The 16,684-nt window shown below is 35.9% G+C and overlaps 1 protein-coding gene across 3 annotated transcripts in view; it reads left to right on the top strand.

Annotated features, from left to right (window-relative positions):
• The window catches only part of TLK1 (tousled like kinase 1), a 67,189-nt gene that overhangs the window by 42,207 nt on the left and 8,298 nt on the right, over positions 1-16,684 (top strand). For all 3 annotated transcript variants that reach the window (XM_058840023.1, XM_058840021.1, XM_058840022.1), the window contains exons 11-17: positions 468-656; positions 7,629-7,695; positions 11,318-11,415; positions 14,523-14,604; positions 14,865-14,956; positions 15,043-15,132; positions 15,745-15,914. In XM_058840023.1, the coding sequence (XP_058696006.1) occupies positions 468-656; positions 7,629-7,695; positions 11,318-11,415; positions 14,523-14,604; positions 14,865-14,956; positions 15,043-15,132; positions 15,745-15,914 (788 nt within the window). The remainder of the gene's footprint in view (positions 1-467; positions 657-7,628; positions 7,696-11,317; positions 11,416-14,522; positions 14,605-14,864; positions 14,957-15,042; positions 15,133-15,744; positions 15,915-16,684) is intronic.

Genomic DNA, 16,684 nt, shown 5'->3' with positions numbered 1-16,684 from the left:
TACAACCAAACTGATGATTTACTTGGGAATGGCCAGATCAGATTCAGTATTTGGCCTATAAAAATCAGGTACTCTCTATTGATGCTATCAGGGGATGTTTTTTTGGTATAAAATAAGGTATCCACCAGCTCAGATGGATTTTTTTTTTCTTTTTCTAGTGCAGAAGTCATGCATAACATTTTCAAAAACAAAACAAACCAAACCAAAAACCCCCACAAAACCCCAAAACATCAACAAAAACAAACAATCCCCCTGAAACCACCATATATTTAAAAAGTAAGTTGTGCCATAACCTTAGCAAAATTTTTCCACTTCATGAAGAACACTGGTGTTCGTTCTCCTAGGAAACATTTTCACATGTACAGTAAGTTTTTTAAAATTTCTAAATGCCTTATCAGTTAAAAAGATAGTTCTTGAAAAAATGCAAATTGATGAAACTTTAATAAAGCTTTTTTTGGGGTTTACAGGCAGCAAGAGTGGGTGAATCAACAAAGGGAAGACATTGAAAGGCAAAGAAAGCTCCTGGCCAAGCGAAAGCCTCCAACTACAAATAATTCTCAGGCACCATCTGCCAATTCTGAACCCAAGCAGAGGAAAAATAAAGCTGTGAATGGGGCAGAAAACGATCCCTTTGTTAGACCCAATTTACCACAGCTGTAAGTTTAACATTTCAATCACTCTTTTACATAAATTCTCAGATATTGTCTGTGTGTGTTCTATTCAAATAACAGCATAAAAAGACACTCGGTATATTCAGCAGCTATATTCTCACAGAGGACTTGCTGATGTTAGGGAAATTTGCACCACTGTCTATGAAGTTGTTGTACAATTGCACTGTCTGTGAAGTTGTGGACAATTTGGTTTTGGTAAAGTCACCAGAGAAGGGCCCGTTCTGGGGATAGGCAATGTTCCTTATGTTATTCTGATATAGAAGTGTCCTTATCCTGACTTCTTAGTCTTATAATGTCATTGATACACCGATTGAACTTTTCTTTATCCACATTGGTTTAAGAGCTTCTCTTCTAGTTGGAGATTTTTTTTTCCATATAACAGTATTTATTTGAAAGAAAAAAACTTTTTTCAGCCTTTAGTATTTGAAGACATGTCTTAAAACAAATGGAAATATCTTCCCCCCTTTCTGAATTCTTCATCCTGTGACCAACTGTCAGAAGTTACTGATCCCATTTCACATATTGACTGTTACAATTTTTTGTCATTGAAACATAAAAATTGAAAGTTATTAAAGAACACATTTTTTCTAGGGTTTTTTTTTCCCTGCAGACAGGGTATAATTCAAGGCACACAAAGATGTGTTCTTGACATTTAATTTGAATATTTTATGAAATTGCTGCTTCAAGATACTAGTTACTGCCCTTTTTGCTAAGAGGCTGAAGCTGATAGAGTATCTGTTCCTAGTTTATTTTTAAGTAAAAAGTAAATAAGGCTTAAAAAGAGTAGCAAATTGATCTGTGTTATTTTGCAGAATAAGCTGTGTTGAGCATGGTCCCTTGTCACCTCTCACATGTGGAGGCAGTAATTTATACCTCCAGGGATGGAGGGTATATAAATTGCTCTGCTTAGTTCTGCTAAATAAATATATTTGGACCATCCCCTTGAAGACAGCTACATGTGTTTTGCATAATGCATCATTCTTAAAATTCACGTTGTGACGTTGTTTTACCGTGACAAAATATCATGAAAATACAGTAGTAAGGCTGGCAATGTAAGTAAACCTTGGTTTGCGTTACTTGTGTTTTGGTAGAGAGCTGAAGAGTCATTGCTCATTGTGACTCTTCAGTAATGCTTAGTGCCTGTGTTTCTTCTTAGACCATAATTAATACTTCAGAATAGTACAGTAAATGTTGCTGTTGTGTTAGAAATAATACTGCTGCGTGTTTGCATGCAATCCCTCCTGTTATTAAAAGTAACATTTAAGTAATGGAAAATACCTGAAAATTTACAGAATTTTTTATTGGCTAACTCTGGCTGGTTATACTCCCATGATCTTATTGCTGATATTTGAGAGATGATAAAATATAAACTGGGGAAGAAATACAGACAACACATTCTAATTTTTAAGTAGAACAAGATGAATTCCTGGTAATAAACTTTGGAAGATTTTCTGGTGTTACATGGTGTTAAATAATGTCCAATTTACTAAAGACTGCAAAGTTTCTTTTCATCTGGCTTTACCAGTTACATGTTAAATGACACATGAAAATGCTTGCTTGTTTATGGAATTGCCAGGAGAACCATCAGAATTGTCCTTTTGTATCTAATGCTAGCAAAAATGTAAGCAGTTATTGAATCAAAACTGTGTTGCATTGAAGTATAGTAGTTCGATCATTATATAATCTAGATACAAGATTACTTGCCTGTATTATAAGCTTATAAATTTTGTTTCAGATCTTTGAGGAGATCTGTAATGCATCCTGAGATCACACAATCATTTAGCCACATTATGTTCTTAGGCCTTTACTCGAAAGGGGGTTTTTATATTTAGGATTTGTTATAACTTTGTGTTGTAGTATTATGTGTTGACTCCTTTCTGCTTCTCAGTACAGAATTAATTATTTTGTGTATCTTGGTAAAACGTTAATTACGCACTTCCATTTTAGAGTAAATTTGTCATGTACTCTATGGGATTCTCTCCTATTACACTGCTTATCGCTGTTTCTGCATTACTTCGACAGTAATGATCTTAATTAGTATAGTCAAATGGAAAAGGTTCTATTTATGTGAAGCACAAGGAAATGCAGAACTGCTTGAGATTAATGAACTGAACCAGTAGTGAATTAGTACAACATACATGCAAGTGATCAAACAGATTAATTTTAAACATATAAATTACTTTCTAGGAATTGTTACCAACAGGTATCTTTACACTGCATTGTTTGCTTTAAAAAAATATCTCCAGCTTCTGGTATTGACAAGACAAAATGTTCTATAGCTTTGTAACAATCAGGAGTACTGAAGCTTTTGCTGCAAACAGGTGTCAACTACATTGAAACAGACTGAAGGTGTTGCCTGAGGCATTCTTAATAAGGGCATTGTTTTAATTTAGCTGAATATACTGTGATCTCTGATAGGAATGTAAAAGCAGAATTTTGCTCTGAAGTTACTGGTATAATAGTGGCCAGCTTGCCAGTGTCTTGTGAGTGAATGGTGGCTTGATGCTTCAAGTAACATGGAACACATAAGTCTAAACACTGTCCTGGTTTTCCATCATTCTTCCCCTTTTTGTTGCCTAAGCCAAAACTAAAAGTAGTTTCAATTTTGAGAGTTCTGTTTTCTACTGAGCAAAGTAATTTTATTAGTCTTATGTGAAAGGAATGTATTTAAAGAAAAAATACTTATTTGAAGTAGAGGTTGCCACCTTAGCCCCAGAAAAAAAGTCTGTTTGAAAACTCTCTTCTACATTCTTTGGAGACGTGAGAGGATTCTGTAAGATTATAATGCAAGTCCCCACATTTTGAAAGCAGCTCTTATTTCACGAGACAATTACTTCTAGGAACAATGTTTTACTTAGTTTAGATGGTGGAATCCTTCCTCTGCAGCTTCAGCCATTTCAGTTGTATTCACTTCCCTGTTGCCTCTTCAAGTGTTCCCAGTTCCTCCATGGTAGCATGCATGCATTGTCCCAGCATGCAGTTTGGACTAGGAGAGCAGAGAGAGCTGGCAGGGTTTGTTACTGTGGCTGAACAAATGCATCATTTAGCAGGAGCATTCTGTTCTGTATGGAACAAATAAAAATATTTTCAGGAACTTTTTCAGGCTGAAGTGCCAACAATGTGTCTGGGCTTTACTGGACAAGTAAAGACAGCTCCTTTCCTGAGGCGGTCTGTTTCTAAGGCAAACATAGAAACAATGGGTGAAAAGACATCATGGAAGGTTTTGTCTTGGTTGAACTTTGTTCATCCTTGTAGAAATTTGGGGAACTGGGGTGAGAATAAGCTTGGACCAAAAGAGAAAAGCTTCAGAAACTGTAGCCAGAAAACTTGTATTGGATGTGTATATGGCTGTTCGGGAGCATGGCTGCATTCTGCTCTGCCTATGTATCCAGGACGATTTTCCAGCAGGGCAGAGGTAGGAAGAGAGATGCTTATAATGTACCAGGCTTGATCATGGTGAAAACCAAGGAACACATGGCTAGTTTGGGTTTTTTGTCTTGTCTGTACAGACCAGTAAAAGAATTTTGATTGTAGAAGGTTTTGTCTGCACTTGTGAGGAAGAAGTGAAAAGAAGACTGGTTATGTCTGTGCATGTATATTGTGTCAAAACCTTTGAAATTTGGTGGTGAAAACATAAGCCTCTGAAAGGGCTATGCTTTCTAATTTAATAAAAAAAAAAGAAAAATAAAAAAGTTTTAATTGGTGGTGATCAAGCCTTTCAGACCAGGAAAGCCATCAGGTTTCTTCCTGCGTCAAGTAATAGTGGCACATCATGGCCCTATACGTCACAGGAAAAATTATGCAACATACACAGACTATGTCCAGAACATTTTGGGGAATTTCAGGAATTTATTGCACGTGTTCCAGAGTTTATTTGGCTGCAGACAGTTAAAATACATCATTTATTTAATAGTAATTTTTTGCAGAAAAGATCATGGTCAGGACCAGACTGTTGCCACATTAATTCATGCAACCTGTTCCCAGCTGCCCTTCCCCAGTGCTCCTTAGATTAGCCCCAGGCCTGACTATCCAGCTCAAGATGGCAGCAGCCTTGTTTCTGGTTGATGTCCCTGTCCTGTGCTCCTCAACCTTTCTCCCTCCACATGTGGTAAGACCTGTGTGTGTCTCAGGTGATAGAGGAGCAACCCTTTGTGCAGGAAACCATGGTATCTTGTAGGTGCCTTGGATGGTGCTCTGAGCAACCAGATCTACTAGGTGGCATCCCTGCCCATGACAGGAGGGTTGGAGCTAGATGATGTTTAAGGTCTCTTCCAACCCAGACAAACAAAAGTTTTGTTTTTCAGAAGTAAATGAGCAAAATCCAAAGTGACTCTGAGTTTTATATGCCTTTCTCTGCAATGTGGTGGTCAGTAATGACAGTTTTAGATTGCTGTGAAACATGCTGTGCTTCTAATAGAGTTAGATTTGTAAGGAAATAGGAAAATGGAAAACAATCATTTATTGGGTTACAGCATAGAAACATGGAAAGAGTGACTTTGAATCTTAATGTTTTCAAGATGACATCCAAGCTGTGCTCTGTGCTCAAGAGGGCTGTTTCAGAATTTTTTGAAAGGCGATACTTGGTAGAGCTGTCTAGGCACTTTGTACCTCTGTGTGGACACCTCAGATTTTATAAAAAGGACCAGATTCTCCATATTATGTTAGTTTTTAAGGGGATCTTTGTTTTTGGGAATCTCAGTGTTCACTGAAAAGTTCTGGTAGGTCATGTAATGAACTTCATATTTTGAGTGTGTTTTACTGGTGGTTCAGCTTTGCAAAGCCACCTAAAATAGTCACTCTTCTTCGTGACAAACTTTACTATCTGTCTTTCTAGAAATTCAGAACCTGTAATTTATACTGTAGACAAGAATCTGGAAATGACAATATTCAACCTTGTAAACATTGGCATTGGTCTTTTTTAACTGAGAACTTAATCCAGAGAGTAGGTTTCTGTTTTAATAGAAGTATTGGAAAAGTGTTTGGGATATTGTTTTAAGTCATCTAGTGGTCTGGATTTCTTTGATAGTGCTAGTAGATGCTTTACAACAGGAATTGGATCATTTGTTTCTTGCTTTTGCTTGGACTCTACAAAGTCCAAGTGCATTGCCAGCTTTCCTAGCTATGGAAACAGCCCCTTTCACATTTGCTTTAATGTCTCTTCTTTTAAGATGTAGTACACATTGTCTAAACCTAGAGAAGATTCTGCTAGGAAAAGATACAAATGTTAGGTCCCAAAATCTGGTATCTTTTGCCTTTCTTGGAGAGGAAAATTTCCTCCCTCCATTGCCTCCAGAATGTTGAGGGATATCTCTTGACTGTGATACAAGACTGCTCTGAATTCCAGCAAGAAAAAAAGATGCAGGGTAACTTTGTATGACATATCTTAAAAGAAATGATTGCTTGCCTCTCAGATTCTGACAGGATGTGATGATGGGTGCTTTTGTCGCCTGAGTGTTTTCTATATGTTACAGACCCAGAAGACTGATGAAATAACTACCGTCTTGTGAGGCTCTTCCCAATTTCTTGAAAATTTAGATTGTGTGGTCAAAAAAACCCCCAGTAATTTCACTGAGATTTGAATCCATTGGTTGAATCCGTTTTCTGTCCTGGTCAAACCAGAAAATGGGCAGCAAAATTCCGTATTTATAACAGGAATGGAAAGAGCTCCATGAAAAGTTCAGAGCCGCCAGATTTTATCTGAAAAAAACCCCACTTTTTTTTCCTTTAGTTTAATTTAATTTAATTTTTTTTATTTTTTTGAGATGCACTAAAAATGCAGGTGTTGGAATTCTGAAGACTGTGGTGAACTTGAGATTTAAAAGGGAGGAAGAAGTCATATAGTCTATTAGATTTCTGAAAATTTTGTTGAAGTAGGTTGGCATATGCTGTAAGAAAATCTGAATTAGTGTCCCTCATCTCTGGGAAAACTACTGGTGATTCTCAAGACATTCTAGTCCTCAAACTTGCGATATAAACAGCATGTATAGCCTTCTAACCTGCCTTGGGTAATGATCTTCCCTGCTGATAGTTGAATCCACAGAAATACGGACTTTGTGAGAACATTTTATACTGTGAGTTTTAGCTTTATATCATGCAGGAAGTATTAGGTCTAGGCAAAACAATGAGAAGTGTAATTTTAATTTCTTTCATAGGGATTTGTGTGAACCCTTTCAAGGAGGCCATACATCTTTCTCCTTCCCTATCCCCTGTTTCTCTTCCTCATATGTGCATGTTTTTTTATCTGAAGCTTATGTCTCTTGGGTTTATTTTTTGTGTGGTTTGTCTTTTTTGTTTATCAGATGGATACTGCATGCAGTCAGTTCACAGGTTTCATAGTTACTAATCTGTGCAAACAGTCCAGAATATCTGCATGATACCTGACTTTGTCTGAGCAAGTCTATAGACAGTGAGGGACCACTGAATTATTTTCTCAGCAATCAGAAATTGCTGAGAAAAGGAAGATGCAAAGAGAACAAGCAAGAGAGTCACATGTGAGTTGAAAGCTGAATTTGTGGTTTCATGCAAAATGTAGTGCTAATGAACTGGAGATGTATGGCTTTGCACTACTGTCTGTTAAATCACAGCTCAGAAATCCAGTGTTACCATTCTTGTCTAATTTCTGAATGTGTTAGAGTTGAGAACCAAGCAGTGGATTAGCATCAGCAAAAATCTGGGATGGTGACATGATTCAAGATGCACCCAGGTAATTAACAGGCTGTCTGGAAGAATTGAAAGGGTTCCGTCGAGAGACAGTTAATATTGTACAATACCAAATATAGGCATTCTGTAAGTATGTTTTGACCCTGAAATGACAAATCAAAGATGTTCAGATGGTTCAAAAATGTACTTCTAGTGGCAGTAAATATGATACTGGATATACTGTAGTTTTTAAGTAAAAATGGTGTTGTTTTGTTTGCCACCATATAAAAGCTATAATTACATTGTTTCATTTTTCAGTTTGACTCTTGCAGAGTACCATGAACAGGAGGAAATTTTCAAGCTTCGATTAGGACATCTCAAAAAGGTATGTTTTTTTTAATCATGATCAAAGTCAAAAATTATTGCTATCAAAATGAAGAGACAGGTTGTTGAGAGCTGTGTGATTAAAAAACCTAATACTAAAATTGCTGTACTCCTTTATGCCTAATAGTGGCCTTCTTTTTGTTTCTGCTTGTGCAACTTTTCATAAATACTGGGAATTACAGGGGAGCAATAATGAGTCCATCCAGCGTGACACTGTACTGATCCCTTAAATCCTTCTAAGAGTGCTAACAGTGATGATGCCACCCATCCCGCTCTTCCCCTTCCACTTTCTGAGCTCTTGTTTCAGAGCTCAGTGAGCCAGCCAAGTTCGATGTATGGGCTTTTTATTTTTGTTTTTTGGCCTTTCAAAAGGTCCAATTGACAAGCATTGTACTTCTGAATTAATACAACATTTTCATCGTCTGCACTATTCACTTCAGTTTTACCAGTTGATGTATTACCTGTCACAAGAGTATATACCTTTTCTTCTTTCATGGAAAATCTGCCCTCTTACATGTCTTAAATTATTTTTGCAGTCAGATATTTTATTCTAGTCTTTGACTTTTGAAAAAACTTTTTCTTGAACCCCATCATTCTAATAAATCTGTGTAGTGCTATAATTATTATATGAAGAAACTGTTGCTCATTCAAGCAAAGATTTTGAGGAATAACCTCTAAAATGGAATGGCAGTTGATGCAGGCAGAAATATATCAGTAAGAGTGAAAGAAAAGGACATGCATGTGCTGACTAGTACATATAGTACTAGTAGTTCCTGAGTTGAGTCAAAACAGGTTGTAGTGTTTTTGCCCTTGAAATGTTGCAAGAGTCTGTTTCAGGCCTGTTCTCTTCAAATGTACAAGCCACCTGTTATAAATTCTACTGTAATAAACTGAACTGGGCCCCCTGAGAAAACTGCAGCTGTTTCTAAAGAATATGACAGGAAAGTACTTGAATCTGTAGTAGGAAATCTGCATATAATTTGCTGGCACTAGTGAAGTAGACTGCCCACATTGTTCTTCATTGTTAATGGTTTAGAAGCTCCAGCTTCACATGAAATTTGGTTGGGAAATTCTGTAGGTTTTTTTTCAATGCTTTAACTTCATGGAAGTCTAATGGGAATTTCAAATGATAGATGAAATAAACTGTTGAAGGGTTATTTAATACTGGAATTTTGGTTTCACCTTGAGCATCAATGCTGGAGTACTTCATAAAAGATGGAAATTCCTTGACTAAATGCCGGGGGGGAAAAAATGTTATTTTTAGCAAATCATACTTGAGTATATCTGAAGAAAATAACAAAAAATGCATTCTTACATTGTCATTAACTATAAAAACAAATTTTGTTACCTTCATCTTACATGGCTGTATTTCCTCCCTGTGCTTCTTTGCTATTTACATTTTTTTCCTCCTCAGTCGTTCAGCATATGCTGTTTTGCTGACTGCTCCTCTTCCTTTTCAGTCTTGAGATGCTTTCCTGGTGCTCTTATTTTTGGTGCCCTGTACATGCTGCCACCACCAGTTTTCTTTTCCTACTGCTACCCAGGAAATTCTTTTCCAGCTAGTTGCTTTGGTCCTGGAGAGAGGCTCTTGTTTTCTCACTTCCTTTTATATAGCAGTGACCTGAGGCAGCTAAGCTGGTTCATTCTTGCTTAAAGGTATTCACAGCCTGAGTGTCCTAAATAACAGCTGGAAACAATGCAACCAGCCAGTTCTCTTTGGACTAACATTGGCCTATGAACCACATTTTGAGAGCCACTGAATTGCATAATATATGAACAAAAAGGTCCAAAAGAGGCATAACTGATGGATTTTTTTTTTTTTTTTTGTTAGCCTTTGGGAAGAACATAGACAATTGTGTGTATAAGTGTGTGGCCTTTTGTGAGGGGAGAAGGACTAAAATTCTTTATAAAGGAGTACTGAATTATGAAGAACTGCCTATCATTTCAGGGCGTTTAGCAGAGAACTGCAGGGATGCATCTAAATATAGAAAAAAAGAGTTTATATAAACAGGAAAAAACCCAACTTGTATCTTAGAAAAAAATGAATGGTCCACCCAGATCTGCTGTCAGATTAGTGCTACTTGGTCCAGGTTTTAAATTATTAGCAATTTGACTTTCATGTCCTCCATGGAGGTTCATCTCATGTCTTGTTTTGCGATGAGAAGTTTTTTCTATTGCTTATGGGGACAGTTTCAGGATATTTACTGAAATAATCTAGTCCAGACTCCTCAATTCATTGGATATGTGGTCATTTAATCCAAGTTTTAGCTCACACAAATAGAGTTGCTGCTTCAGGATATGGGTTTATGAAAATACTTTATCATTATGACATTTTCTCTCTGCCTTGCTGGCTTGTGCCTCCATCCCCTTGTGCAATGGCTTGTTGCCCTGTTGCTTTTACCAGCACCACCAGGTTGTACAGTCAGAGAATAAATTGGATTGGAGAACTAATCTAGCTTCTTTCAAAAAACAAATATGTATTTATTTTTCTTTGTGATGCTAGTTTGTTTTTTTTCTTTTCTTCTGTTTGTTTTGTTGGTTTTTTTTCCTCTTAAAGAAAAGATTGATTAGTATTCCAGTTTGATATACCATGTGGCTGTGCAAAAGGCTGTGCCAAAATAACAAGAGGTGATGATGGGTGCTGCTACTAAAAAATATGTATCAGATGCCAGGCTTCTTTCCTTTTCAGCTAAAATGATTCCATAATTATGAGCTTTCTGATATGGACTAATTTTATCTCCTCTTTCTTCAAATTTTCAAAGTTCTAGAGGCACTAACTCTGAAATCAATATATCCCTGTCTACAATATCTTTCAATTAGTATGTTTCTCAGTTTGAGTGTAGATACCTAGGTTTCCACAAATTGGGCATCAGGAAATCTTTATTATTTATTTATTTATTTATTTATTCAGAGGACCTGAATAAATAATTATTTCATTGTTTCCTAATGCATAGTATAAAGATGAGGTAAAATTAAGTGCTGAAATCAGTTAAGGAATGTGCTCCTACCTGACATGCTTCCTTTGAAGTTGCACTTAAAATCTTAAGCAATACACATTCTTCATTTGTAATTTTAATGAGATACAAATGGAAAAATCTTTTCAAATTAGATTGGTTTTGGTGTCTTGTATCAGCACCTTTAAAATGTTTCTGCTGTAATGATGTGCTCTTTTATTCTTTTACTTGATTTGTACTTCAGCCTTAAAATATTTTACATATCTTTTCTTAATCTGTCGGTTTGTACAGAATCTATAATTGCCCATATCTCAGTTTTTTCTTTTTTTGTACATCAATTTCAGACTGCTTCCCAGATAATTTATCTCCTTGGCTGAGGTACAAAACCCAGCTGCCTCTCATTTCAAATAGCATCCCTACAGTGCAGAACAAAACCACGAACATCCCATTACCTGTGGGTTCATGAACAGAAAAATTTCTTGAAACAGGCTTTTGCCTTATCTTTCTGAATTTTTCTGGCTTTAAGAGAAAAGCAGTGCTTTCTTCTAGTTCAGCAGGGTTTTATAATGTAATGTTCCTCCATCACCACTAGTATTGATGCAGGGGTAAAAATACCCTTTTCAAATGGGAAGTAAATGAGCTTTTATATTTCCTTCTTTTCATTTGCAGGAGGAAGCTGAAATACAAGCAGAACTTGAACGTTTGGAAAGAGTTAGGAATCTTCACATAAGAGAACTGAAAAGAATAAATAATGAAGATAATTCACAGTAAGACTTTACTGTTTTAATTTTGCATGTCTGTTTTTAAAGTAATTCTCTAATATCACATTTTACCCATAGAAGAGAGACTTGTTCATAATTTCTTTTTGGTTCTCTATGTTTATATATGTATTTTAAAAAACAATTTATTTAAACTTAACTAAAATTTCTTACAGTTTGGTAAATTTATTAATGTTCTTGTTGAAAATGCAAGAAATAACATACTTAGCTTATAGTGAAGAGCTGAAACTTGCTAGATTACTAAGCTAAAAAAAAACACTTGTGAGATAATTTAATGCAGTTCACTTAGTTGATAATAATGCAAGAAAATGGCAGGGAGGTTTGATGCACCAGCAGCAATTTTGTGCTGCACTTAAAATAAGTTTTGTGTTTCTGGTACTGTGATTCCATAGCTACTAGCTATAGGTACCTAGGAGGAAAATGCATGTTGTGTTGATACTTTGTATTTCACCCTGAATGACAGTGTATCACAATGTTAAATTGCTACATAATATGAACTGTTACTGTGTAGTTTTGAAAGTAATAATTATGTAACTTAAAGAATTAAGCCTGTTTTCCATGATGGCAAATAGAGACACTACAGTTTTACCAACACTTTCAGCTGGCGCTGTTGCTTGAAAGGAACTGGTTCTGCCTGTCCCTGGCTACTTAGCCCTGTTTACTTTCACGTGCTTGCAGTGGCATTTCTGTACTGAACCAATGCTGGAAATCAATCCAAATTTAAACCATCTCCTGTGGTTTATTTCCCTGGATTAATTTTAATCCAGGATCAATTTCCTGGTCTAGTTCTTTGCCCAGTTGCAAAAATATTTAGGCTGCCATGAGGAGAGAGGGCAGTGCAAGGGTGAAATGAGACAGGGGGAAGGACATGATGGGCCTGGACTTCTCACTTTCTACACTAGGAAATGTTTATGAAACAGTATCCTTAAGCCTTCAGGATTTTATTTTTTTACTTTTTAGACCCAATAGAATTATACATACACTAAGGCTTTTAGATATTAAAAGAAAAATATGTGAAATTGTGCCTAGCTGTTCTGATTACTGCCATGCAGTAATACAGAAATTTTTTGTTACTATGTGGCTTTAGTGCTAGTTGATAGGTAAATTGTTTAGTGTTTTGGGTATGAAAAATAATAGGTGTTGATACTTACATGTTGATGGCAGAGTATTTTGTTTTAAAAAGTATATATTTTAAAATAAAAATATGCAATATTGTTTTAAAATAGATGTCCTACAACAAATAAACAAGCAGGTTAAATTACAACCTTTTGAAATCTTCAGTGTTTGCATTAGAATAGATGTAGGCTTTTTTAAAAAAGAGGATCCTTAAACAATAAGGAATAAGTAGCAGAGAGAAATGACAGGTTTTGACTATGAAAATATTGCATATTTGGGGCAAAGAATGTCCAAGTTACAGTCACAGTTGAAAACAGTTACAGGACATGGACAAGCAGAATAGTGCAGCTTCACTGTTCATCATCTGCAGTCAATGCTAACACATTTTGTGGTACAGAATGAAAAGCTTTAAACTGTGTTCATGTTTTTGTGGGAGTTTAGACAAGTATTTACCAAGTGGCCAAGCCACAGCTTATAGTCATCATGTGGAAGAGAGAAGCAATAGAGAAATAATTTAGGTCTGTAGCCCCTGCTCTCTTTCTTAACGTGTCTTGGTGGCTGTTTGGTAAGGGAGAGAGTTCTCAGCCAAAGCAGCTGCTGGATTCTGACTCAAATCCTGTTGGGATTTCCGCTTCCAGCTGTGGTGTAAAGCTAAGCCCATTTTCTTGTTCTAGCAACAAGTCCATCTATCCATGGGTAAACTTGTATGTCTAGAACTGTGCTGGAATTATGAGACAAGTTGAGGGTGCAGGTTAGGGCTTCCCTCTCTGGCTTTGGAGCCCACATGATGTTGGGGTACAGGTTCTGAGCCATGGAGAGCCACACAGATTAGCGAGAGCAGTGGAGAGGGAAGGTGGTAAGATTCACAAGATCGGCCTTACTACAGGTATACATGTAATAGAAAAAACATTTAAAAAAAAATTAGGCTACTGGTCACATGACATCAAGTGCATAATGATGCTGCTTCTAAATTTGTTTTTCTTCTACACTGAATATATTAATTACTGTTTATGGTTTCTTAAAAAAAAAGTAGCATTGAAATATATATTTTTATGGTGAATTCAGAGGAAAGTTTTATTTCTAAAAGTCTCACAGTAAGCAAGAATACGCATCTTCTCTCAAATACTTGACTACCTATGATCATACTTCCAAAACTGTAGAGAGTATGGAAGGATGGGATGAGCTGAGCTATTGGCAGACTGGCCCTAAACTCTTCTTTGAGGTTTTCTATGGAATATAACTGGCAGCTTGCCTTAGATTCTTGCCACGTCTCATTGTTGTACTAAGAATGTGTTGAATATTTGGATCCCTTCCCACTGATTGGATGGAAGAATGTCATTTGTCTTCTATATCTTTTAGGAGAGAGAGTATGGCCCTTTTTCTTAGTCCAGCAGCATTATTTTGTATTTGGAAGACGTGTTTTCATTTTGCTTTTGCTTGGAGTGTGAGCAGATAGTTCTTACACGTGTTTTTCCTCATACTGCTGTTTCTGATTTAACTTCTTAGTGTTATATAAAATCCATTTTTTAAAAAAAGAGGTGGTAATATATAACATATCTGGTCATGTTTAGTGTGAAATTGGAATAATTGTTGTCTGTTCCAGAAAGTTGAAGTGTGAGTCTTCTCTAAAATTTGGCACAACAAAGACAGACCCATGTATCACATATTTAAATTTAAGCACACTTTTCTTACCCTCAAAAAAAAAAAATAGAGAAAAATAACAAAATGTTTGCCAGGATTGACTGTGCTGATGAGTGTTGTGATAGTATGTGTAAACTAAATAGTCTAAAGACTATTAATAGACTGAAATTGGTCATGTTGTACGGTTGTGTCATAAGATTTCTTGTGGTGTAATGTTGCTCAGCATATTGTGTGTTGTTTCTAAAAAGAAAACTTTATTTGGTAAGTAAATCTAAGAAATTTACATTTTAGATGCTGCTTGTGTGCACAGAATAAACCAATTTTTTTTTTCTTTCAAGATTTAAAGATCACCCCACATTGAATGAACGGTATTTGTTACTCCATTTACTTGGCCGAGGTGGCTTCAGTGAAGTATACAAGGTAGAATTTGTTGAGTCTGATAAAGCTAATTTTTGAGCCATGTACATTTAATTTGGGGGCTGACAAAAGGGAATCTAATTAAGTAGAAGGATTGTAATGGGTTGACCAGGCTTCAGTTAACCTGTGGAGGGGACGTAGCATGACAGTAGCCTTGTCAATAGGCTTGTGAATTACATGCCAGCTTTTTTCCTCACTTTATTGAGTGTTATTTTTATCACCTTTGGTTATAACTTTGCCATATTCATGCATTTCTTTTTTAGGCTTTTGATCTTTATGAACAAAGATATGCTGCTGTGAAGATTCACCAGCTTAACAAAAGCTGGAGGGATGAAAAGAAAGAAAACTACCACAAGTAAATATTAATTACTTATGCTTCAAATGTTAAGCTTAATAGCATTTCATTGACTGTAGAAGGTTAATATATCCATCTTCTTTTAGACATGCCTGCAGAGAGTATAGAATACACAAAGAACTGGATCACCCCCGAATAGTTAAACTGTATGACTACTTCTCCCTGGATACAGATACGTAAGTAGAACTTGGCAAGGATTTTAGTGCTGTATATTAGATAAACAGAAATGAAGAGTATTTGAACAAAAATAACACATTTTCTTGCTTTCAGCCAAAACAGTTTTAAAAACGCCACACTAGTTGCAGAATTTCATCTGCTAAGTGTTACAGGCCTTCTGTAAGGTGATGAAGAGAGTGTTTGCAACACCTGACTGTCATTGAAAGGCCTTAGACAATTTTCCAAGACTAAATGACATCGGGCACATTACTAGTCTAGGTGTAGCCCCTGGTGACTGGGCTGCACCTCTTGGCATGAAATTGTCACATCTTAAGGGATAGTTAAGGTATTTTGATTTTGAGAAATGTGTCTACTATAAATAAAGAGGCTTTTCTTAATTTGTCATCCATATGGATGCATTCTCTCTTTTAGTGAGTATGAATGTTCTGATTTACATCAATTTTCCTAATTTAATAGTTACACCATGTGTTCTATGAACAATTTCATTCATATATTTTAATATTCAGGCAGCCATTCTTAAACTTGTCAGAATGAAACTAGGTTGTCATGTCTGTTTCTGATTGTGCAGTATGATACATTCTTTCATTTTGTCTCTCTAAATTCTACCCTAGGTTTTGCACGGTTTTAGAATACTGTGAAGGCAATGACTTGGATTTCTATCTCAAGCAACATAAATTGATGTCAGAGAAAGAAGCTAGGTCCATTGTAATGCAAATAGTAAATGCACTACGGTATCTCAATGAGATCAAGCCCCCTATTATACACTATGATCTTAAACCAGGCAAGTGAGAAATGTTATGATTGAAAGTGTAATTTATTTTTTATACTTTATTTTGTTTGTAATTCATGCCTGAAAATGCCAGAGTTATCTTCTGTGTGTCAGGGTTATTGTAAACAACTGGAAAAAGTATGTACTTTTCTTCAGAATCTCATTGCCAGAATCATCTGCCTTTTCTGTGGAAAACATTTGTTACAGCTTTTCTACTTCACATTATTTTGATTTGAATTTGTAGGAAAAAAATCACATAGCTAATAGATACATGCATTGGTACTTAGCATTATAAACAGATAAGATCATTAGTAGACTCAGTCCTGTCTGGTGATTGTGGGATGCTGATGTGTAATTAATTTCTTCCATATGTTTTTTTTAAACCAGTAAATATGTAAGCAATCACTTTCAGTATCCCAGCATAAGCACTCCAGAACAGGACTTTACAGAGAGTTCTCTTAACAATGAATAATAAATATTTTTATAAACTATATTTGTCTTGATTCCATGGCCTTTGTTTTACCATCTTGCATGAATGGTGCTTATATTCTTCATGTGCTTTAATCTGCTACGCTTCCAAGTGTGGGGTTTGTAAAGTAATTCTTAGTGCCAGACTGTTTGCTTTCAGTTCTGTAATAAACGGTTCATACAGGTTTCTCTTGTCTTATGAAATTGTACAGAATGTATTCTTAGTCTCATTAGTTTTTGTTCTCAGAGGAACTTCATCAAATAATTTTTATATTGAGAAATTATGGTACAACTTTAACACATGGAGTAAGATT

Source organism: Poecile atricapillus, chromosome 5 (assembly GCF_030490865.1).
Source record: "Poecile atricapillus isolate bPoeAtr1 chromosome 5, bPoeAtr1.hap1, whole genome shotgun sequence".
Lineage (NCBI taxonomy): Eukaryota > Metazoa > Chordata > Aves > Passeriformes > Paridae > Poecile > Poecile atricapillus.
Note: the sequence above shows the minus strand (reverse complement) of the source record. Positions and strands in the feature narration are given on the sequence as shown.